Consider the following 25718-nt stretch of genomic DNA (forward strand, 5'->3'; position numbering starts at 1 on the left):
TGACTCTTACTCGCGGATTTTTCTGATCACAAACACCTGTAAGAACAAGTAAATAATACATAGTATACATGGAGGTGAAAGCCTATTTGTGATTTTTAAATATGATCAACTTTTTAAATTCTTAGTTACAAAATAAAATATATGACTATTTAATAAATTATGCATTGAGTTATACATAGGTATAGTGACTGTGTGTATTTTATACATGGCTAACACATTGTATTGAGCAAACAAAACTGCTCTACTCTGTGCACTGCTGACATATTTGGTACAGCTGCACATGTGGTGTTTATTCAGATGAGCCAGTAAATTCCTATATCCTTGATATTCATATCAAGAAAATGTGAGGCATTAGCTGTAGTGAAAGAAACCTTCTGTTTATCTGCAGGCAAGCAACTCTCACACATTGCTTTGCTCCTGTGCCTCAAAGTGATCTTGGGGAGAACAGATTGTAATAGGAGTGAGCGCATCCACTGTGACCTGTTTGATTTTTCAGAGATCTTTCCTTTTTCTGTCATAGACTGCACACTGCCACTGAGACCGGGGAAGGTGGGACCAGTCACACTTTTCAAAAATATTTTTCCAACTATTTACAGATTTACTGGACATGAAGAAATGATCCATAGTTCTTTACTCATTTTACTGTGCTTATTCAATTTGTAAATATGCAGTGCAAGATGAAATACTAGCTTGAAAGAATCTGCTTAAATTGGAATAACTTTTCTGTTGTTTTCTTCATTTTGTCTCATATGTGGGCAGAGTTTTGGGCATGATAGGCTTCTTGTGGTGTTCAAAACTGGTCAAAATAAAGAAAGTAAATGGTCTTTCCATCCTTCTCCTGCTGCCCCTGGCTGTACATCCATGCAAATTCTTCTTCCTGACCCTGGTTCTCAGCTTTCATGCTGTAAGCCAAATATTCTTACTTGCACAGCAGAAATGAACAGAATAAATCTTTGCCAGTTTAGTAAGCTCACAGAAGGATCATATGCATGAGAATTGATGAAAGACCATGTGAAATCAGTAGAGATATGTACTGATGGAAACTTCATTTCTAGGTTTTGGGTTTCACCTAGGCTTTTACTTCAGAGCAATTGAAACCAAACAGTGCTGACTGTCATAGTCTTGCCTATCTGCTGCCCCTGGCTGTGAATTACTGTCCTTACCTTCCACCTGACTGGTCTTGCTCTTAGTCTTCAGTTGCTTAAGTCTTTGAGAAGCTACACATGTTGAAATTTTCCTGTTCGCCTATTCCTAAATCTCAATGGGGCAACTAATATATGCAGCGGTAGTGGAAAGGAAATTTTGTGTGCCAGCTTGTCTTTTCCCAGGATATAGCCCTGAATGTGCTCATTAAACTCTATGAAAAGTTTTGCTATTACTTTCCTCAATCAAAAATAAAAGGTTCACTAAAAGCACACAACCACTTTTTTTTTCAGTGGAAAGCAAATTAATCCCCTGCAAGTAATTCCTCTGCCAGCACAGAGCTTATTTAAAAGGCTTCATAAAGTTCATTTAACTTCTCCCCTTATTTTAATGAAATAAAAGTTTACCAGGGTTCTGAATACCTCCTTATGAGGCATGAACCAGATGTTTCATACACATCTGTGCACTATTTCTGTGTAACAAGTCAAAAAATGGGGTGTCACTGGAGCCATGGTCTCCTCCACAGCCACAAGAGAGAAGTCACTAGGGTTACCCATACCTCTCACTGATGCGAGTCAGGCATGGCCCTTGTCCTGACCCTAGTATTATCCTTTTGCTTTCACAGTGCTCTCGCATTGAGAGTGCTCTCGCATCATCTTTCACATTGCCCAGTAAAATAACAAGGCAACTGTATGTGAGGATCTTACTTTATCTAGAAAATTTTTGCTCACTAGTTTTAGTCAACGTAAAATGGTGTTGGTTATTTGAATCAAAACTTTCAGTGTGAGATGGGAGTCACAGCCAAAGGGTATCAGATTGCGGAATATGCAATGCAAAGTTTATTTTTGGTACAGTTAGAACTGCCACAAAATGCTGCATTGTAAATATATTTTGGGGAATTCTCTTCTGCTGACAGGAAATTAGACTGAATAGTACTCCTACTTTGGTTAATACTTCAGGCATCAGATAAAAGTGTTATAAAAAACCCTAAACTGATCCAGAGTTATTACTTCGGAACTCCCCCAGGTAAGAAAGAATATAGATTTTCATACCAGCAATTAATTACTGGTACATTTTCTATGTTATGATTAACATGACTATTGTTTACAAACTGTAAACAATTTGTTTACAGGTTCAGTTTTTGGAATGTGCCATGGGATTTTGTGTAGAGCAGATTTTCTACATTTTTGTGTCACCCTTTTCAGATCAGAAATGGTAAATTTTCAAGATTAAACAAGAATGGGTTTCTAGTTGTTGAAGCACAACAGTTTCATGAGAGGTAAGTAATTGTTCATAAATATGAATTCTTCTTAAAAACAGCAACAACTACAAAACAAAACTAAAAAACAACCCGACACTGCCCCCCCAAAAAACCCAAACCAAACTAAAAAGAAAAGAAAAAACCCACAAACCAAACCAACCGACTGAACAAAACCACACACAAAACCACACCCACACACAAACGAACAAACAAACAAACAAAAAATAAAATAAAATAAAAGGAAGTACTGAAGTACTGACATTGATTTCTATATAATGGAGAGCATCATCCATCCCTCTCAGGATGTCCTGTTAGTGTTGTGGGCCAAAGCATGTAGGAACACATAAATATTGGAATGACAAATGAGTCTTACTCTTGACAGCATTCTCATTAACTCCACACAAGAAGTTTGTTAAAATTATTTTTTCTAAAATGATAAACATCTTTATGCAGGCACTCCTAGACCTGTTTAAGTCCGGTTTATATTCAACAGTGTAATGAACTTGCAAGTGAGACAGCCGCAACCACACTTTAAAAATATTTTAGTTTGAGTGACTGCAGGCACTGCTTATGCTACATTCGAACTATGTGTCAGTGCAGGAATCCTGGAGCAGACATTGTCTACAAAGGAAGCTGCATTTCTGGCACAGCCATGTAATGCCACCACCAGCCTCCATCTCATACTTTTAGCCTTTGACTCCTGTCAACCATTCCTTATGAAATGTGCTTTTAAGCTGGAGTGGAGGAAGTCACTGTCCAACAGCTGTGTGGGACTAATTATTGGGATTGGTAAAGGGAAGAACAAAAGGTGGAGGTAGGAGGGGCATTCACAACAGTTTGGCGAGGAACAGTCATGGGAAAATAGCTGGATAAGGCAAAAAAAAGGGACCAGTCATGTGTAAACAGATGTCTGGTCTGTCTTTTCCTGGCAATGTCTTTCTCCTGGTTAATGCAGTTAATCTGTGTGGATGAGAGTGTCTGGAGGTTTAGGTGGCAGGAAATGGACTTGAGACTGTTAAGTCTGAGCTGGATGCTGGAGAGACCAGAGGGTGTGTGAGTTGGCTCCCAGCAGAAGGTGGGGCTGGGGATTGGTTGTTGGCAGGGCAACAGAACTGGACCAGCTGTCGGAGAGAATTGTTTGCATGTGTGTGTCCCTAAGTGAGAGGCAGCTGAAAGACCAGAGGATGAAGGGGACAGCAGCTGGACAGGCTGCATGTTAGGGTGGGCTTCCAGCCTAATCAGTCACAGGAAGGAACAGGATGGTGCTCTTTGGGAGTGCTTTGTGCTCTGTCCGTGTTGGTCTGTGTGGCTGGCCAGGTGTACTCCAGTATTGTGTATGTTCTGGGGAATACTTGCTCAGCCTCACCACAAGCAGGACCTGGGGAAATGGCTCTTCTGCCTCTCTTGGGCCTGATCTGGCAACCCCTGACAGACATTTATTATATTAAACTCCCAGAATGGTCACAATGTAAAGTGATTTTTTCTCAGTCCCTTTTAAAGGAGGAGATAGGAGATAAGAGCCTGGGATTCAGGACTCCAGCTAGTATTTTCAAGAAAAAAAACCAAAAGGTAATATAAAGATTGCTTAATGTAAAATGTTTTCCTTTTAGAGTTTCATAAAATCAGGTCTTGATTAAACTATTTTTAGCATAAGGAGCATTAGTGATTCCTAACTGTTTTTCTCCAACTGAATTTCCCCAAAGCAGGTATTTCCCTAAAATAGCCTAACATACGCATTTTTAAAATTCTTTGACACATTTTCAGCGACTGATAATGGAGATAGAATTATGATAAAAAGCACAGTTTTTTTAGAGTCAAGGTAGTAACAGGAATAGGAGCACAAATAGCTACATCTGCACTGCAGCCCAGAGACTGAAACCCCCTGATCTTTGATAGAGCTCCTGGAACAGTGAGAGTGAAGGTCCCTAATGAGGCTCTTAGTATAATTAATACTATTGGTTCACTCAAAGCTTTGATGATCTGTAACGTTTCTGCATCAAAACAAAGGGAAAGTTTTCAACTAAGAGAACAACCTGAATGCTAAAGAACTTGACAGTACTGCCTTCTCCTCCACACTCATATTATCAGAAGCAGCATACTCATGTTGTGAGTAAAAATCATTTATCTGGGAACCTAATGCTTTAGACTACTGAAAAAAATTCTGAGAAAGCACATTTATATACATTTGTTACTAATTGTAAACCTTGCCCACATCACTTGGTTTATTTCTACAGCTTCATCTCTCTAATTTTCTTATGTAATTATTTGATTTATTTTGACTCATTTTGACCTAATAAATAACTCATTACCACTATCATCTCCACTGTCAGAAATGATAAAACAAAAGCAGAGGTCATTGTACTTGGTACTTAAATCACTTCAATATTGCATTTACTTTTACATAATGTTACTATTTTCTTGTAGTTCTTTCATGTGTTTAGCTTGATTTGTCACTGTTTTGGGTTTTCACTGTCACATGAAAGGAATGAGCAATTTAAGGGCAGACTAACAAAGGGACAATAAATCCCTGAGAAAATGTTACTGGGGAGAGGAAGTTCATCTAACACAGTTGCCAAGAATGAGGCAAATGAACATCTGCATTGGATTATACTGCTTCAGGAAAGCTAAAATGAGTCTGTGCTAAAAGAACCTTCTGTTAATCTTACTTGTTTTTTCCATTTCTCCATTGTTTATGCTTTCTTGGAGCCAGGGAAACACAAGTTTCTTCATCAGTGCAAACAAGTGCTTGTAAAATAACTTTTTAATATATGGCAACATCATGACTGGTTACAAAAATGAAACAATGCAAAACTTCAGGTGTTTTTTGACAAGTCACCTCTGTAAACACAAACTTTGCTTGAAAGATCCCTTGGCTCTGCAGGAGCAGCTGTCCTAGCCAGGAATCAACTGACTCAGTGCCCTCTCTCTTGCTGTTTATAGCACTTCTAAAGGAAAGAAAGAAAATTCCTCAGCAACAGAGCAGAAGCTGTGTGACCAAAACAAAGCCTTGATCAGTGTAAGGACTTCATAAACCTGCATAGACTCTCTGTCACTTTCATACTGGTCACACCATACCAAATGCGCTCAGTTTGAAATTTAAAAATTAGTTTTTCCTGCTCTTTGAATGTTCACCTGTATGCCAAAAAATCCAACCAAGATTTTTTCTTTACTGGTTTATTACCAGCTATCAAAATGGTCTCAAAATAAATTCTATACTACTTTTGGAAGTTCCCACTTCTAGTCTGGGCATCTCCCACACTGCTATTGTTACCTTTGCAGGTGTAGCAAGTTGATACATACTGCTCCATTTTCTTGGGCAATACTCAAGAAAACAAAGAAGCTGGGCATGGAGGACAGAAGTATGAAAGTCTGAAAAACTAGCAGTTTGTGGTTGTTAAGTAAGTCTTCTGCTTTTTTCTTTGTCTTGTTTTGTTCTCTCCCAAGAAGCAGAATTATAAATAACTACCATGCTTCATTTTTGGAAAATCCAGAATCTAAGAGCCACTCCTCCCTGTTTCACTTACAGCTATTATTCAGAAAATTATCTTCAGCTCTTTTTTTTCAAAATAAATTTTCCTTGTTTTGTTTGATTGATTGTTACTTATATCACTTAAAAATAAATTGTTGTTTATTTTTTAAAACTTTGAGATTACATTCAGTCTTGGAAGTGAAAAATATCTTCTCTCTCTATTGCTGCACAGTGCAATATCTCATGCATGATCCTGACTGACATAAAAGTAATGTGAGCAAAAATATACTTTTACCTCTTTGACTTCCTCTTTGCAAAGCATACAATCAGGGGACTTTTCCTTTCCTTTTGTTGGTGTTTTTGGGTAACCAGCACACCAAAGAAGTGGGTTTTACATAGTCATTAAGGAAGATTGTGGGGCTTTGTGGCTGCTCCAGCTGGGCAAGGCAGTTAGAAGAAAACCCTGAAACCCAAGTAGAAGCTCTATTACATATCCTTCAGGGATGGTAAAAACAGAAGTGTTGTCAGAGATCTTGACTAGGCAACAATATGAACAGGTTAGCTCATCCTTATAGGGGTATGTTGGATGGGAATAATGTTTGATGCCTTGAGGAGTGACTGACACTGCTAATACATTAACATCCAATTTCTACCAGAGTAGGAGGTATCACAGTGTGGCAGAAGGACCACATTGCCAAGTGTATCTCAGGTGTATCTCGGGCCTTCTTTCAGGTGTTCTGCTCATTTAGTCCTATCATATAAACACAAGCAGAAACTTGAAGCATGTTAATTTAAAACTGATAAAAAGGAAACACTGAAAGGGAATGACACCATTTGGGAGCTGACTAGACTTCTAGAAGGGCTTGAGAGATGTGCTATGTGTGTGCTGTGGAGAAGTGCATGTCGGTGCACTTGGCATTCAGAGTACTGGCTCATGTCCTTAAATGATTTGTATTTGTTCAGCTTTGTTTAATTAAATACAACTATTTCCTACCCAGATTGTCCTCCCTAGGTTCTGTTATTCAGAAAGCTAAAATAATTCTACAAGGTCTGATATAAAAAGTTGTTGAAAGGAATGAAGTGGGATAGAAACTGGGCTTACAGCTTGTAAGAATATGGAGAGACAGGCAGGGACTGGGACCTGAAAGAAAAATATGCTTATAATTAGGTGTTACAGTGATGGAGTGGGAAAGGTGGGTGAGACTCAGGGCTGTGGGAAATTAATACATGCTTGTCTGCACTGTTCACCTGTTTTCTGGAGCAATGAAGTGCAAACACAGGTGATTCAGAATAGACTTACTGTTCACATAGTTGGTGTTCAGGTATTACAAGACTCTCTGTTAGCTAGGGGTAAAATACAGGGTGAGTTAGCACATCCTGATTTGTGTGTTAAGCAAGGAAGAAAATAATGATAAAGTATTTTGTAGATAAAAGCCATCATAAGTAGAACCAAAAAGCCAGAGAATATTGGCACAGCATTAATTAATTTACTATTGCTAAGCAAATTTTTAGAGTTTATTATTTAGGAAGCGAACAATGTATCTGGCAAAAAGAATTTGTATTATCAAAATGCAAGCTAAGCTTTTACAGTTGTTTGTTTTTAACCCATGAACAAAGTGAAGCTCATGGCATCTCAGCCGCTAAGGGAGAAAAAAGAATATGAACTTCTAAGCTGATTCACTAACAACAACCACAGCAATTAGCAGGAGTCTTGATGCACAGGCAAAACAAATTAGATCTCCTTGGCTAATGTCAGCCAAAATTAATGGAGTAGAGCTTGTCAAAGATAGAGCATTCCTATCCTCATAGCTCTTCTCATGGCTTTTGGGGGAATGAGAGCCTCCATCCCACTAGGCTAGTGCTCCTATTGCTATGAATCCAGCAGAACTGCACTCGGTGTCTCTTCTGAACATAGGCATGCCCATCAGGGCACCAACACTGCTCAGAGAGCTGCTGCAGCACAGCAGACCAGGCAGAAGGTGTGCTGGGAAGTGGCATGTGCAGGATGTGAGTTGATATCAGTTAGAGGATATATGATGCAAATCTCCAGGAAATCAGGAAACATGCTCTGCATCTGTGTGAAGACAGTAAGGTAAATAAATGTATTCTTATTTATTCAAATATGTATTACAGACTACATCATTTACCTGGCTAAAGCACGGAACTGCTTTGTCACTGGTAATTTCTTCTTCTTAATCTGTGATTAAACCTTTAGACAATGAAATTTCATTTCAAGAGGTAGTAAGTGAAAATAACTTTTTCATTTTAAGTTTGGTGGTGATAGCTTTGAGTCTGTTTTGACAAAGACCTTTAGGAGTCTTTATCCTATGAAGTCTCTTCATTACATGAAGTACTGCACATGAATGCAGCCAGGCTTCTCTGCTCCCTGGTCCCTTCCCACAACCCTTCCCAATCCTGTTGTTATCAGTGCATTGCTGACACACCTCCAATCAAAAATCTTGTCTGTGTGAATATTTCTGTCAGTGTTGAACAATCCTTGCTGCTGTGTCAGAAGTCATCTGTTTGTTTAACTGCTAGAAGAGGGTCTCTTTTTACTTTTGAGTAGTTTTGTGTAAAGCATCATTGGGTGTGTTTGTGTGTCAAACAAATCTTCCTAAAACAGAAACAATGAAAAAAAGTCAGACTTACAACATGGTGTTACTCAAAACTTGTTTTGACCACATCATATTTTTAAAGATATAGCAATAACTGCATTTTAAATTTTGGCTAAAGGGTCAAGTACATGTGTGGGTAATGTGTTTATTTCTGTCTCAAAATGTGGGTGGTAGCTATCCTGTAAAAGTCACACACGGCATTAACACACTTTGTGTCATGCTGGCATTGTGTGTTTCCTTTTTGCAGTATTTAAATGCCCAGCTTTTCTCTCCCCTGCTCCCTTAATGAGCAATCTCACTACCTGTGGGCAAATTTCAGTTTTATCCTCTACTGCCTTCTCTTGAACAGGCATTCCAGAGGTCTCACACAGAAAGTGATCAGGAGAAGAAAAATCACAACTGGTAACGGCAGGATTGGCAATGTGGAAGGCAGAATTTACTGTATTTTGAGAAGAGAGGGAGAACAGTTCACAAAATTGAGTGAAAATAATCTGCCACTTGGAATGCATTTTCCAAAAATACATGGATGAAGCAGATACAGACATGCTTGGATAAAAGAATGAATTTATCTGTAAAATTTGATGCCAGACTAAAGTGGTCATATACTGTCCTTAAAGTTCTTTGACAGATTAATATCTCAAATAACACTATTCTTGCAGAAAAACAATTCCATTCTCTAAATTGAAAAGTGAAATTTAAGAAACAAAAATGTAATTTTTATTTAAATTGTACTTTGCTTTGAACATTTTTAATGGCCCTTTAGTCTTAAGAATGGATAGTAAGGATTTTCTAAACATTTAAAAAAATAATTTACCAACAGAAGCATTTAAAGATTATTTGAAAATGTTTTGATATTCTCTACTTTTGAGTATAATCAGTTCTCCTAATCCTTATGAATGTCTTCCAATTTTAAGATAGTTGGGTACCTTAATTTTCTCTTAGTAATATAATGGCAGCTGAGCTATTGGATAAAGGAGATTTGAAGAGAGAAGACTAATATCTTTCAAAGATCTTTGACACGGCCATGCTGTGTTGGCAAATAAAGCTACCTCCCTGTGACATGGGGCTTTGACACTTTGAAAGTGAAATTTTGGGTTCATCAGGAATATTTTTTGTAGACACAAATATGAATAGATCATCCTGCCAGCAAATGTAGCCATCATACTGAGAGCACCATACACAGTGGCCCTGACTGGCTTTTTTCCACTGACAGCTGGTGAGAGCTGCACTGGTTAAACTTAATGAAATCGGAAACTTCTGTTCTGACACTTCTATTATTTGAAAATTTTATCTCAATATGTGTTGGGATTTTTTCTGAATAGAACTTAGTTTTAATTTATACCTTAGTTACACTTAATGTCTTAATTTTATCCTTTATGTCCTGGATTTTGCTTACAATTTCTAAAAATTCCTAAATTCAAAGCAAATATATATTAGGTTAGAAGAAGAAGAAACAATCAGCACAAATATAGTATTCTGTCCAGTAAACGTCTCCAGATGCTGAGAACTTGCTCTAAGACCTTGTCCCCATGGCCAACACCAGAGTGAAACCACCAAGGCTAGCACCCAGAGGGACAGTGAAAGGATGAGCATAACATCATAAAAGGGTTAGAAGCTAAGAAAATTGTGTGTGTTCAATTTTTAATGGTGTTGCTGCAATTAGTGCATCTTTTCCTGTATATTAGTACTCTAGCTACTTTATTTTTCTTTCTTTTTCTGCAATAATTAGATGAAGACCAACGGTGATCCTTCAATTTGACTGTTAAAGATCCCATTATATTAACAATCCCAAAAGCACAGATGGTTGAGGGGGGAAGGGATCTGGGAAGGAATCAGCTCCTTCAGTCCCTTCACCCTCCTTGTAGCTCTTCATTAGACTTTCTCCATTATGGTCACATCACTTTTGCACTGGGGAGCCCAGAACTGGACATGGCATTCCTTGTGTGACCTCACCAGAGCTGGGCGGAGGGGCCACTTCCGTCAACCTGCTGGCAGCAGCAATGGCCTGTAGGCCATCCCACAATGTCTCCATGATTGCAACAAGATTGTAGCCTTGCAGATGCACAGAGACCTCTAATTCATCATGTTTATTCCCTGTGTTATGTACATGCACTTCAGAGGGCATCCTAGAACCCAAAGGCCTGGGTTTTTCCAATGATGTTGCTTTGGTCACAAGCAAAATCTGGAGGTGTCCCTATTTAAGTCTTGTTTTCTGCTTTTGTGACAACACCACCCCATGCCTTTTGCTAATCTGCCCTACTCACCTGGGTCTCACAGGACTGCTAGTAGCTGTCCCTCCATTGTCATTCCTAGTTCGAATCCTTGAGAGTGCACTCAATCCCACTGTCCGTGTCACTGATCCAAATGTTGCACAGCTCCAGTCCCAGTACTGACCCCTGAGGGATGCTACTTGTCACTGGTCTCCACCTGGGCATTGAACCACTGACCATCTATTTGGGTGTGACCATCCAGCCAATTCCCCATCTGTCCCCATCTGCTGATTCATCAAGTCCATGTCTCTCCAGTTTAGAGATACGGACATCATGCAGAACAGGGTCAGATGCTTTGCCCAAGTACAAGTAGATGACATCAGAGTTGCTCTTGACTTATCCTGTCCATATTATTGTGATGATTTGCAAAGCAGAATTTTGAGAAAATAATCTAATGTAATTAAAGATTTGACATTTGCATCACCTTGTGGTTGGCCTAAAAATGTAGGATTTTACTTTTATGAAAACCCTATTTCATATAAGCCAGTGGGAAAAGAGGTTTGTCCCAGTATAGAAGAACAGGATTTGTACAGGTTTATCTCAAAACAATCTCAAAAGTCATCACTAAGGTCACTCATAGGGTCAAGCTCTATAAGTATTTTTACAAGGCAAATATTTGAGTCAAGTTAGCTTGCACAGAAGGGGAGAGGGATTCTGGTGAAGGTTTTGCTTTCTGCCCCCTATGACAGGCCATGTGAGCATGTGTGTGGAGGAGAAAATGTTGCTTCAGCTCAGCTGCACATGGACACAGCAAAAGTGCTGCATATAATTCTTTCTGGGTTTATTCATATAAAAGGAATGTGTGACATTTAGACTGAATGGAGTCTTTCAGTGCAATGCATGTACTTAATATGGTTAAGACTCATTTTTTTAAAGTATGCTTTAAAACTATGTACCCTTCTGTTCATGATAAATTAATTTAGTATACTAATAGGATCAGTGTTGCCATGTACATGAGTTTAAATTACAAGCAGAACATCTATTTATGCTTGGTTTTAGAGTTGTGCCACATACTCTGTTGAATAATTTCAATTGCTTAAACAGTTTATAAACACTGACTTAGTGTCTCATGTTAATACTAGAAACTTCACCAGAAACAGTTCTGCCATTTCTGGAAATTACAAATTTTATGAGTCTGTCAAATAATTGGTTAATAGTTCAATGGTTTTTCATTTTAGAACACAAACTCAAAAATGGATAGGAGCATACTGACACTTGCAAGTGCCACCAGAAGTACTGAAATATCATTTTTCACAGCATAAACTGCTTGAAACATTAGAGTATTACACAAGTCATGTTTTGTCTGTAGGTTTCATGGATGCTTACTTATAACAGAAGTATCACAGAGTTTTCCTTCTTCTTGTCATGCTGCCTGGCAAAAAACTGAGTCAGAGTTTGTTGAGGAGAAATATATATGCCTAAATATTTCTTTTTGGTGTATTTGCTACCTAGTGTCTGGTAACATACCAACTCTTCCCTTTCCTTCTGCTGCCCAACTGGTTTACAGTCATCTTAGCTTTGTCCTTACCTCTCCTCAACTTGTTATCCCAGGCTTTTCACTCCATCTTACTCTCCTTTTTTTTCTGCATTATACACCCACTTTCCCACTCACCTGTGTGCCCAACAGATCTTGTCTCTTCCTTTTCAAAACTCATCTTCCAACGTAAGTATTGATGGGAGATTCCTTCCTTTCTAGGATTTCCATTGCAAGCTTCAGGTCCCTGATTCTTCTTTGCCTTCTTTGCCAATCAGCCCCAGCTATGCGAAAGATTTAACATTTTTTTCCAATGCTTTTTATATTACTGTGAGGGAGGGATAGAGTAGACAGAAAATCAAATTAATTGAAATTAAATACTAAAGAGCCAGTAAATGCCATCATTCTTGGGCTATGTGGCCTTAATTTGTACCCATCTGTAGGGTTTACTACAACCCTGTCTCCAGGTACATAAATGTACATTCTTATTCTTTCATAAGTATGTACTAAAATATGCATTTATAGATTTATTTTTCCTAAGGTGCTTTGTTTAAAGGAGAAAAATGCAGAAAAACAGATACCGAATCATCTGTTAAGCTTCTGAAAGTGTACTGCCAAACCACTGTGAAATTAGCTGTTTAGCAGCTGATCATATTCAAAGCCAAAATGTCATTCAGAGTTTCTGGATGTAATCCTAAATGAGTACTCAGAATGGCTGGCTTTTCAGGAAGCCAAGGCACAAGAAATGAGTCTGTGAGTGAACAACTTGTTAAAAGAGAGACAAAATTTCAGGAATATAGAGACAGCCCATGTAGCAGAGATTTGTCACCACTGAAATTGTTCATATACTGTACTGCCTGCCTTAACATAGGACCACAGAGTGGTTTGGGTTGGAAGGGACCTTAAAGACCATCTCGTTCCAAACCCCTGCCATGGGCAGGGACAACTCTTAGAGCTTCATCCAACCTGGCCTTGAACCCTTCCAGGGATGGGGCATCCACAGCTTCTCTGGGCAACCTGTTGCAGTGCCTCACTGCCCTGACAGTAAAGACTTTCTTTCTAATATCTAAATGTTCTCTCTGTCAGTGGGAAGTCATTCCTCCTTGTCGTGTCATTAAATGTACTTGTAGCCTCTCTCCATCTTTCTTGTGGGATTAAGTGAGGGCAGGCAGTTACATGAGTGCTGTGCAGTGAACTTTACTGATGAGAGTTTTTTAAAAAAAGGATGGGATAGATTGTAAAGAATTCCAAAAGGATCTTCTAAGAGGGAATAACTGTAGAATTAAATGATAAATTACATTAATTTACACCATTTGTCATAAATTTATTCAGAAGGAGGAAAATCCCAATTGCACATAAAAATACCTTTAAAGTGCAAATTATTGAGCTTATGAGAGTTCCATGAAGATGTCATCTTGGCTGCAGTCAAGAAAGTACATCAGTTGTCTTCCTCACCAGATAAAGGAGAGAGTACATTGCTATGTCACTCAAGAAATCTTGGGATCACCCGCATTGTGTGCAGTTATGATTCTCTTGACTTCACCAGAGATCAAAATTATGTCCTAGAACTCAGAAACTGTGAGAAAGACTAAAAAGATAATCAGAGGTGTGGAATGGTTGCACTACAAGAAACAACGAAGTAAGTTCACCCTTGGTGCAGAAAGAAGACAAAAAGGAAGGGTATATAAAAGAGGCTTCTTAAGTTGCAAAGGGCATGGAGAACAAAGGGTGGTCACTGATTTGGTGAACCCTATTCAGTACAAGAACTCAGAGACATCAAGGAACATAGGCAGGACCTAAGCTGAAAACAAAGGAAGCAGAGACTTCATGAAATACACAACTGAGCCGCGGACCTCCTTTCTAGAGGCTATGGTAAATGCCAACTATTTGTCCATGCTCAGGAGAAGTCTAAGCAAAAGATAAATCTTTTAGTCTTTTTTAGTATGGTTCTTAACTCAGGCCTTGGTCCAGACTGCTTCTCTGACACTAACTTTGCACAAGAACACGCCTATGAGTCTTATATCCTACAATTATAGAGGATAGAAAAGTGCAGCTAAGAAATTTGTGTTGCGGTCAGCAGGAAAGAAAGAAACACCCTCTGATAAGAAATATAACAACAGCCAGCCAGCCTAACTCTGAACGGCTAAGAACTGCAATAGCAGAATTGTGGCCTGCCATTTGGAATCTTAAGGAGTGTAATCAGTTGACAAAGCTAGGGGAAATAAACAAAACTTCTGCCTGGAAAATGGAGATTTTTAGCAAGAAGGAAAACACCAGTTTAGCTGAAGACAGCTGGACACAGTACTGAAGGAAAGCACAGATGTCCTAATTCAAAGGAGTCCTGCTGTGTTTGAAAAAGATGAGACAAACAGCAAGGTTAAAACTGAGTGGATGTGTACAAATGCCACTGCCCTTGTGGGGAGAAAGATATATATGGGTAGATGGATATAGCAGAAATAGAAAGCCTGTACTTCAGTAATTCTTGGGCCTTCAAATAAGCACTAGATATGCAGGAAATCCTAGTGACCTACAGCAGTGGGGGTAATAAACTCTTTGTACTTAAGGGATTCCTCCACAGCCATCCATTCAAAACTAATGGACTGCAGAGGTCAAGAACATACTCTGTCTTGTTTTCCTTTATCCAGTATTGGATAATGATGTTGAGCATTGGCCAGATATCCATGTTAAAATGTCCAGCAGAAACTAAAGGCACTATCAGCAGCATTTCAGGTAGATGGTTTGCATGAATAGCCTATTACTTCCTTCATTTCTATGGGTTTTCTAAAATTGGAGGAAAAATCCATCCAATAAGGCTTTGCTGTGTATACTGTAAAAATTGATTACAAGTTTTATAAATCTGGAGACTGCTTCTATATTTGTCTCTTAAATATGTTAGTCTACTGTAAGATACCAAGACAGACATATGTTTGCCATATATACTGGATTAAAACCTCTATAGCAACAGGAAGGATTACACAGGTAAGCCCCATTTTGTGTGGGTAGAGAGACAGAAAGTTCCTTTTTTCCTATCAAAGGAAGGTACTGAGTTAAAAAATAGTTCAACAGGACTAACAATAGCTCTTGGTAGCTACTGCTAGATATTAAACTGGAAAAAAAAGGAAAAAAATGGAAAAGTAAGCCAGGCTTACATACATACATACTTACTTGCATATATAAAGAGATTTTCCATGAATGCTTAAAACCTCAGTATTTTCTCTTAGGATAACATATATATAGTGTGCAAGATAAAGGCATAAATTATGATTTGACCAAATGTTACAAACACTGTTTCTGTAAGCAATCTGGCTGGTGGTAACAAGGGAAAAATTTCATGGAGAAAGAAAGCAAAATGATGACAGCCTCAAGAAGAAAAGGTGAACGATGAAACATTTTTTCAGCCCTGATACAGTACTATGGGCCTGAAAACAGGGGTTTTTTGGTCGTCCAAAGAAGATAAAACTGTGTGTGTTTATATTAAGACACTTGATTAAAGATAATTTGATCTCTTCATTCCTTGTTATTATGGAAAAGGTAGATAGCAAATAATACTGGTCTGCAGCTTAGTTTAAATTATACCTGGAGAGACCTGACCTGTTGTGGTTTCTGACCAAAAAGAGGAGTCTGGAGTAGAATAGATATTCTAGATTTTTAAGCTCTAACCTCTGTATTTCCTATTTAACAAAATGTAAATAAACAAACTAGCAATCAAAAAACTCCAACAACAGCAACAACAAAAGCCACTACAATAACCCAGTAACAAACCTCCCCCAAAACTGCCAACTAAATACCACCACCTCCTAACTCAAACATTTTATTCAGAGTAAAATGAAATTTTTCTTGATTTTGTTTATCAATTGGGATTGTTCTTTCATTACTGCAAAAAACTTTGCTCCTCTCTGTCTTCCACTTCCCATCCTAGGTAAATCCATTTTTAGTTTTGATTCTCCTAAGGTGATCTTCAGCACTTTTCAGCCTAGATCTACCAAAAGCCCAACTGGTCTCTTTCCATATACAGAACTTTCCAAGCTCTCTCCTGCCCCAGTCAAAAAGTGACAATTGCAGCCTTTGTTAAACATCTGATGACTTAAAAATTGTCAGATTATTTTCAAGCATATCCTTGCAGAATTTCTTCCTTGGGCAAGTGCTAGCTTTGTAGAACTACAAGTGGAAAAAAATGCTTTTCATTGAATTAGGAGGGAGGAGTGAAGTAACAGTTTTAATGGAAACTATTAAAAATGCTCAGCTACAGGATCTCTATAAGAGACACGTATATGCAGCTGCTAAGGTAGGGACACACTCTCAAACTACATGCAGGGTGTAAATCTCTGTAAATATGAAGATTAAACTTACAGAGCTTGTCAGGGTGTACTTCAAAATGTCTCTGGAGGTGACAAAATCTGTAAGACAGTGCAGGTGTGAATCCCAGGTGCTGCTTGCCATTTAACTGCTGCTCTGTCCTGCTCATACCTTCAAACTTTCTTCTGATAAATTTGGCTAAAATGGCAGGAGAAATGTCCATTCCATGTAGGAATTTGTATCACTGCCTGTGTAACGCTGGATGGAAGGATGTTGGAGGTCGTATTTTATTCAGTAAGTGGAGGTTGTGAGCAGGCGGGAGGGGAAGCTGGAGACGCTGTGCTGCTGCCTGTCAGGGTACACAGCAGTTAAAGACAGGGCTGGGTAATGACAGGGCTGGGATGGTGTACAGCAGTAAGGGGTGTCCATCCATAAATACAGTAGGAAGTTTTCGGCAGTGGTCTGACAGGAAAGTCTACACGGAGTCAGATTTCAGAGCTGGAGCAGTGAATTGCAGTGAGTCACACAGAGAGCCTGAGTGCTGCCTTTGTTCCACTTGTGTCTGAACGTTGGAGGCGAAACAGCAGGCTCCAGTTTTTATTAACTTCTTATTTTCATAAGCATAAAACTCATGTGCACTGCACTTTTTTCTCACTTAAGTTCTTTCCACTGACTTTCAGAAAATGCTCTCATGGTAAGAACTCTTGCTTCTAAATTTTACTTTTTCTTTTTTTCCCCCCATGTGTTTCTGTGTTATACTCTTTGGTCTCATTCTTCCCCCACCCCCCTTTTTTTGGCACACCTGCTCCAGGCATGCCTGGTGGACCTGGGACTTGTCGCTACTGCTCTTTGGCTTGTCAATCCATGCCGGTGCAGCAGCTCAGATCATAGAAGGTAAGGCTTCTCCAAATCATGCTTATTATTTGAGAGTAAGTGTGGATTTTAAGATTTGCCTTCCTAATATGGAAAGAGACTCTACCATTTCAGATCCTCATTTTATCTGCTGCTTACTGCTTTATCATTTCATATAGGAAAGCTGCTGTGAGTTAGGAGCCTAAATTCCCATTCATTCTGGATGAGGGTAAATAAATACATTGGTTCTCCAGGTCTAAGGCAGCCTATCATGACAGCTTTCACAACATATCTTCAGAGTGTAATCATTAACAGAAAGTACTGTAAGGAATTCAGAATACTGCATGTTTTTACAATTAGGATAGACAGATGTGTCACTGTGGGCACATCAGGAATGTGCCAGGCCTGGTGTGAGTGCAGACATAGATGTGATGCTCCTTCCAGTGCATAGAAATTTCTCCTGGTAAAAGTCTGAACAAATTGAGATTTTCTAATCTCTTGAGTTAAATGTTTCATTTTACCAGTCCAGTCTTCATGGACTTTCAGTGAAAAGTCTTTTTGTAATTTCAGATCATACGTTCTTGTAACACAGCCAAATTGCTCAGCATCTCTGGAAGGCACAGCCTTACATTTAACTAGTGAGAGAGAACACTGGTTTAAAAGTTTACATGTAATTTTGAGAAAAAACTTTCACATATTACTTTGCCATTAGGAATGGTGATATTTACACCAAAAAGCTTTTTGAACTCTCTTGCAGAACTAGTTGGCATTTGTTATGTAAATGACCTCTAGATAACTGTGTGATAGGAGCATTAGAAAGTATTGATGGGAAGTAGACATTAAAGTCTTCATGTTACTCAATGGTTTTTCCCTTTCAATTGACACTGTCATAGATCACTGACACTTTGGCATCTAAAAGCCAAAGCCCCAGGTAATTATTTCAGTAGGAGAAAAAAGTCACAGATTAGTTATCACTAAAAAATGCTATAGGTACAGATGAGAAATATGTAATGATGTACATGTAATTAATTAAGGAAACAAACAGAAACCAGCTCTTAGAATTAAGAACTGTATATTTAAATGGTGACTGATATATTGTTTATCCACTGAAGGCAGATCTGTTGCATCAGGTAAAAATGTTTTTCTTGAGCTAATGAATTACAGTGCATGAGAGAGGTCTGGACAGGAGAGAACAAAATTTTGGCACACATAAGTAAATAATCAGAGGATCATTAGAGCAGCAAGTAAAGGGACAAAACCTGCAAATATTTATTTGACGCACAACTTCTTTTTGGTGGATCTATGCTTTCCATTACCTGAAGATCTGGTTTTTTTTTTTTTTTTTTAATCTCCTACCTGTGAAAGTCAGATCAGATGTCAGAAGTAGGAAAGATAATCACTATTGTTTCTGGACAGTTTCTTCCAGTGCAGAATTTTACTGCTGCTGGAAGGACTCCTAACCTTACCATGAATGAAGATCAAGTGAGGTTATGGAAGTGTCCTAAGATCACTGGAGACTTAGACACTGCTCTGGGAATATGTTTCATCATGATTGTCTTGGCCTTATATTCCCTACTCATTTGTCTGTTAATACAGAAGATTCTGTTCCCAAATGTTTACTAAATATTTTCACATCTGATTTTTAAGTGCTTGATATAATGGAGGTCTCATGCTTTTCATTACACAGCACCTTTTCCTAATTCTTGATTTAAATTATTTCATCTTCTGAAATCAGGTGTTGAATGCTAGAGAAAGGAATAATATTCCTTTCCTTCTGGTGCTGCAAATACATAACTAATAGAAACCCTACCTGTAACTGAAGAGAAGAATTTCATACTTTAAATCTTTCAGTCTAGCTTCTGGAGAAATAACCTCATTTTCCTTTCTCACAGTTCCGTTCAGCAGTAAAGTGCACAGAAATAAACTGTGTATTTAAGATGAAAATGCTTGGAGACACAGAGTGATGAATTGGCTCTGTGGTATTCAGCCTTTTGCTGCTAAAAGTATGCTTTATCCAGTGATCTTTTGATCACTGTCTCCTTCTAGGTTACTGCTTTCCAGGATTCTCCAGCCCTGTGAATAATGCTGTACTGCTTTTCTGAGCCTCACTCTACTCCATCTACCCATAGCACAGACGGGTATCTCTAAATTCATTTGAATGAAAGAGAAACTGTGAATGAGTAAGTGCAGTTTAGAGCAACAGCACAGGTGCCTTCTGTTGTACCATTGTGCTGGCTACATGCAAAAAGGAAAAAATACCTTCAGATGTTCTTCAGTTGGTTAAATAATAGCAAGACAATTATTCAGGGATTGAACTATTCACTGAGGGATGGGGAAGGGGTAGCTTATTTTTTACAAACCTGAAAACAATGCAGTGACCCTCAGATTTTAGAAATATTTGCCATCTTTGCCTTCACCATCTTTGTCCTCTTGTCTTCCCCAGGGGACCACTGCATTGTGGACTAGGGTTGAGGGTGCTGAATAAAGCAAAAACCTCAGCAGATGTCCAGCAGAGGGCTTGAGCTCTTTTATGACTTTGTGAGTGATACTAGAAAGACCAGAAAATTTTAATTTTTAAAAAAGATTTCCTATCAGGAACAATGTTTTGACCAAGTCTTGTTTCTCTTGAGGAAATTGTGTATTATGATCATTTCCTACATAGAAAAAGGTGTGGGGGCGAGAATGATGGGAAGTTGTCATTCAGATGACAGTCTCTGAAATTGTTTGAGAACTTCTGGGCTCTATTTTAACTTTTTAGTAAACTTATGAGATGTTGGGTCTTTTAGTAGAAGTGTTGCTTTCATTTCCAAGTCCTGGAATTTCTGGCTACTGCTTTCATGGTAAAATAAAATAGCAAATAAAAAAAAAGAAAGTATCTAAAAACTTATATTTGAAGAAATGAACTACTAGTTGTAAACCAAATATTTAAAATTTTGAAATATTTAGTTCAAAACTTTAAAATTCAGTTGCACGGTCTGCAAATTGATGGGATTTGATTATTATTTCAACAGAACTTCAAAGAAATAATGTCACCTTGCTTCAGGGTGAAACTGAAGAGGAGTTCTGACATCGCAGCAGTTTCTCTGAATTAGAATGATGAATTTTACTATCTCTGCTGAAAGTTTTCAGTCCATTTCATTGCAGCTAGCATTGCACATGTGCAAATAGGTAAAGAATAAAATGCTTTCTTCCTCTTCACCCATATGTTGTGTTATTTGAACCATGGGGACCTTTTGCAGTTTTTCTCTTGTGTTCACAAAAATTTTGCAAATACAGTGCCCTATTCTTCTTGGGTCTGTGCAGGAGGACTGGAGATATGTTCGTATCTTAATTACTTCATCACTTCTCTTTTGTTCAATTGACAATTAAGCATGTATCTATCTGTTCATAAAAGTGTGGTCTGTCTTATTCATCTGGCACTGCCTTGCAGTGCATCTGCTTGGCCCTTAATGATGCCTGATAATGTATCTTGATTTACACTAATTACCCTGGTTGCTTTTAACATGTTTTGCTTCTTCAACAACAAAATAAGTTAGTGAACTGAAGGTACTCAGAGCAAAGCCTTAAACTTGCTAGCACCCAAACTGTGGACAGACATAAAGTTAGAAAATCTCAATGCTAGCCTTGCTGAAGTTTGAGTGATAGACTTGCTCTAGCTTCTTGCGGAAGTGACATTTATTTTTCTAGGCTATCTAGATATTTATCAGTGTTTTTCAGTTCTTTACAGTCAAATCAGTGCCTGCATTTTAAAAAAATGTTTTTAAAATGTTTAAATGTGTGTGGCTCTGCAGCTTATGTTATGTTTATGAGCTCTAAAAGAAGCTTTACAAATTTCTCATTGACATCTGTGTTTTATTATTAGCCAAGCTGAACAGCTCTTTCTTGGCCTAAGTAACATGCTTAGCTCTAGTTTACATAAAGTAAATATTTGTCTCTTTCATTGGCCCTCTGTACACAGAAAGGCTGTCATTAGGCTGTTGACATAAACTTTGCGCTCCTGACCTGCTGAGTTTAATGGAGGAATTGTGAGATATTGACTTTCATTGGCTGATGATCAGCTGGTGTGATTCTTACAAGCAGAGAACCGGAACTTCTGTTCACAGCAAACTGACATTATGAGTGTAAACAAACCTGTCTATGCATCCAAAATCTTGTTTCTACCAAGTAATTACTGTACGTGCTCTGAGTGTCAAATGTGGGCAATCACATGTGTCATGGGGATGGCTCAGTCCATTCTTTCCAAAGACAGGACACAATTACCGTGATAATAAAGCACAGTCCTCCTTAAAGAGAACTCAGATGGCACTGCAATCCTCTTGTACCAGAATGAGCATTTGGACATCATCAAACTGCAATTAAGTCTAAATTGAATGAGCCACTGTGATCCTTCAGGCACGTCTTCAAGCTGTTACCAGCTGTTGTGCATGTTTTCAATGTGGAGCTGAGCCTGATTTCATAGTTGATAAAAAGCCTTTCCATGCAAAACACAGTAATTTACAATAGAAAATCACTTTGTTTCAGATGGGGCCATCTCTTTCAGTAGCTGAAGAGACTAATAACACCAGTAGAACAAACCTGATTTAGAAAATTTGTTCCATTCTGTCACTTTTCTAAATGGATTCTTTTTCTATGCAACGCTCTCTACATGTTATTTCTCTTGGACTATAAACTACATGCTTCCTAAGCAACTCTACCAGGCAACAGAAGACATTTTTTAGCTTTTTTTTTTGAGGCCTCAGAAGAGGAAACCAGCTGGGGTAGATATAGTGTTATAATGACAGTCTTCATTTCCTCTCTGAAGGCGTCCTTGGGCACACTAGAAGTCTGGAGTAAGCAGTTGTTTCCATGATCTTGAATTGAACTCAAAATCACATTTGTGTTTGCATTTGCCACTTGTATTTAGATTTGAAGGATCATTCCAATAAATGAGCATCAGGAGGAAAGATTTGACTGTATTACTTATGTTTGGTATATTCAAAGGGTTCCAAAGAACATATTTCTTACTCCAAAGAACATGTTAATTATGAGATCAAATGCTTGTTTTGGAGGATGTCTGCCCCTTTGGTTGTGATTTCTTCCCCTTGCCTTTGCTGTGTTAGCTATGGATCAGGTTTTTCTTGTAGTGGTGTCTCACATTTAACCAAATTCATGCAGTACCTTTGCCAATTTATGCAAGAGTGCCTTGTCTAGAAAGACAGTAAATTTTACAGTTCAGTGAATTCTGATTGCTTTATTTTGGCTGTCATTAATGGTAACTATTTAAGAGAGTATGTCTATTTATCATCATTAATTTTAAGTCCTCAAACAATCTTTTGCCATTTGGCCAACCCACACGATTACAGCAGGTTCATAAAACAACAAAATCAAACAGCAGTTTAGACTGTGGTTAATTCTCTTCATGAAACCTTCCCATCTCTAGCAGCTCCTGCTCCCAAACCTAAAAATTCATAAATGTTGCAGAGGGTCAAATACAGATAGAATTCTCCCAAAGAATGAGTAAAATTAGCAAACCTCAGTTTTAATGCATTTGCAGCATGAAATGACAGATGTATTATTCAGGATACTGGTCAGAAAACCTTGGAAAAAGCAACTGAAGAATGTATCCTGAAAAAGAATTGGAGTGTTTTAAATAATTTGTAGCTGCCTTACAGCCCAGTATGAGGAGAACTGGAGTCTGTACCAATTTTTCCTGAAGGGTTCTGAGAAGAACCAGGGTTTTCTGCAGCCACTCAAATGTGTTTCATTCCAAACATTCAATTGCTGGAAGCCTAAATCTGGTAATAGTGATTCAGCAATGAGATTTGAATATGAACTGCCCCATCACTCATGGGCTTTCGCTTCACCTTTAGTACAGAAGACAAAATATTAACAAGTAAGTGCTTTAGCCAGTTCATTCTATATTTGAGAACCTCTTGGATCTTATAACATTGGGTCTACCTCCTCTGCTGCTTCTGAATCCACTTCTTGCTGTGAAGAGTTACTGCAGTAACTTAGAACTGCTCAGGTAGCATTAACTTCCAGTCCTATTTGTGACATATCTTCCTCTGAACTGTGAAATGAGAGTTCCAGACATAGTCATGATGCCTGGCTCTGCTTCTTTGGAAAGCTGAATATAGCTTTTGGCTTTCTCTGTACTTTTTTGGTGGTTGGTGACCAAGACGGCATTATAACATCTATCATTACTGATTGCATTTTATAATCACTGCCCTTCTTACAAGTGACAAACATAACCTAACTCAAGGAGAACAGAACCCACCTAGAAATAATTTTAAATTCTGTGCTGCCTGCTAAAGAGTAAGTTGACGACTCTTGAGAGAAAAGAATAGTGCTCCAAGACATGCTTCAAAATTTCCTATAAGCAGGGGATATTTTGAATAGCCTGTAACTGGAGTTTGCTGAAAAACAGTTTCAGAACATAAACCTGTGTGACATCCAAGCTCTGATTCATCTCTGGTGATATTTAATGTAAGTACACTCAAACAGCAAAATGAAACATAGGAAGTTGCAAACAGGATCAGGTAGCATGGGAAAATTATAGAGACACTGTCTGAGAGCATTGGAATGAGCTCAGGAAAGTCAAAACCCAGTTGGGATTAAATTTAGCAAGGGAAGAGAAAAGCAACAAGAAAGGCTTTTACAGGTATACCAGCAGAAAAAAAAAAAAGTTTACAGCACTTCATGAGACACATCCATGAGGGCTTATCAAACTGGCTGATACCACTGAGATAGAACTTTGAAATACAATCTTTGAAAGATTGTGTTGATCAGAAGATCCTGTGAATGGAAAGAAATCCAGTGTCACTCCTGTTTTCAAGAGCAAAGAGCAGGACCTGGGGATCTGCAGGCTGAGCAGCTGACCTTGGTTCCTGGGAAGGTGTGGGAGCACATAATTGTGGAGGACATTTTAGTAAGAACAAGGTGATTAGGAATAGTCAGCACAAAAGTGGGAAGGGGAAAATCTTGCCCAAAAATCTCATAGCCTTAAGGAATTAAATGACCAGCTCAGTGTGTGAGGAAAAGATAGCTGATATTCGTGGTCTTGAGTAAGACTTTCAGCACTGTCTCCTGTAACTTCCATGGAAATAAACTCTTGAAATAAGGACGAGATGAGCAAGCAGCTGACAACAGCCTGACCTACATGTGCTTGAAGGGGTGTAACCAGTGGTATGAAGTGCAGTTACTGGGTGCCAGTGTCCTCTCCATCAGTGTACTACTCTGTGGTGCATTCTGAGCCCAACACTCCTTAACTGAACCCTGAGCATCTCAGGTAGAAGCCGGTCCTGAAATCAAGAGCGATCCCTTCAAAAATGTTATAACTTGAGTACCCTGGCTCTTGGAGCCCGGGCTGGCTCTTGGAACTCTGGCTCAATGCCAGGAGTGGGGAACTGCCTTGGTGTGGGGATTTACCAGGGGCAGAACCTTTAGAAACACTTGCTCTAAGATGCCAGACACAAGCCAAAGGACCAGGCAGAGGAGAAAGGGGAAGGCTCTCCATCTTGAGGTTCCACAAGAAAGCGATTCCATGTAAAGCGATCAGAAACAAAGAGCCTTGGGCACGCCTGTGCAAGGGGCTGAGTTCAGATGCAAGTCAGGGGGTGGATACAAACAGCTAACCAATAGGGAATCCTCAGGGGCAGAATGAGGGGATTATATCGAGTGTCTGGGGCCAGTTGGGGTAGGAGGGTGGAGAGGATGGGTGGGCCAATGGGGCTTCCAGGAGTAGGGGAATTCCAAAGGGATGTTGCAGACAGGGATTGGCCCGAGGTTTAAGTGGCAGGGAAGGTTAGGGAACAAAAGGGGCTGGGTTGCTTTGACAGGCAGGGAAAGAAATGGAACAAGGGGCGCAGAATGGCATGAGGGACAGCTTTGAGGGAGGGTGAAACCACGGGTAAACCAACACAGGGAGAACATGGGGGTACAGCAGAATGAACCACTTAACAAGGAATCAATAAAATAAATTCGAACCGCAATGCTTGAGCTGTGAGCCATCCCATGGGAAACAACAGGCAACTAGAAAGAGTGGATCTGTTTGGGGCTGGAAAAGAACTGTATATCTTTTCTAAATTTATTATTTTCTCCTCTTTGACCTTACCAAAGAAATGGAACCAGATGACAGTATGTATCAAGATCAGATCTTGTATCTATGTATCTTTTTTCCCCCACCATTATGCATATACACTGTATCATTGTATGTTTGATGTCTTAATTTGATACTAACAGCTGTCAAGCACATGCTGCAGGTACAACATTTCTAGAAATATATGAATTTAGAGTTGTTGCTGCTTGTCCCTGTGTTTCTTTCTGTCCCACAGAAGATGTCTGTCTCAGCACTGTTATG

At 38.8% G+C, this 25718-nt stretch overlaps 1 protein-coding gene across 2 annotated transcripts in view; it reads left to right on the forward strand.

The window, feature by feature from the left end:
• Positions 1 to 17018: 17018 nt before the first annotated feature.
• The window catches only part of COL15A1 (collagen type XV alpha 1 chain), a 118915-nt gene continuing 110215 nt past the window's right edge, over positions 17019 to 25718 (forward strand). For both annotated transcript variants that reach the window (XM_058825440.1, XM_058825449.1), the window contains exons 1-2: positions 17019 to 17222; positions 17340 to 17422. In XM_058825440.1, the coding sequence (XP_058681423.1) occupies positions 17212 to 17222; positions 17340 to 17422 (94 nt within the window). In that variant the 5' untranslated portion in view covers positions 17019 to 17211. The remainder of the gene's footprint in view (positions 17223 to 17339; positions 17423 to 25718) is intronic.

This window comes from Ammospiza caudacuta, chromosome 1 (genome assembly GCF_027887145.1).
Source record: "Ammospiza caudacuta isolate bAmmCau1 chromosome 1, bAmmCau1.pri, whole genome shotgun sequence".
NCBI classification, from domain to species: domain Eukaryota; kingdom Metazoa; phylum Chordata; class Aves; order Passeriformes; family Passerellidae; genus Ammospiza; species Ammospiza caudacuta.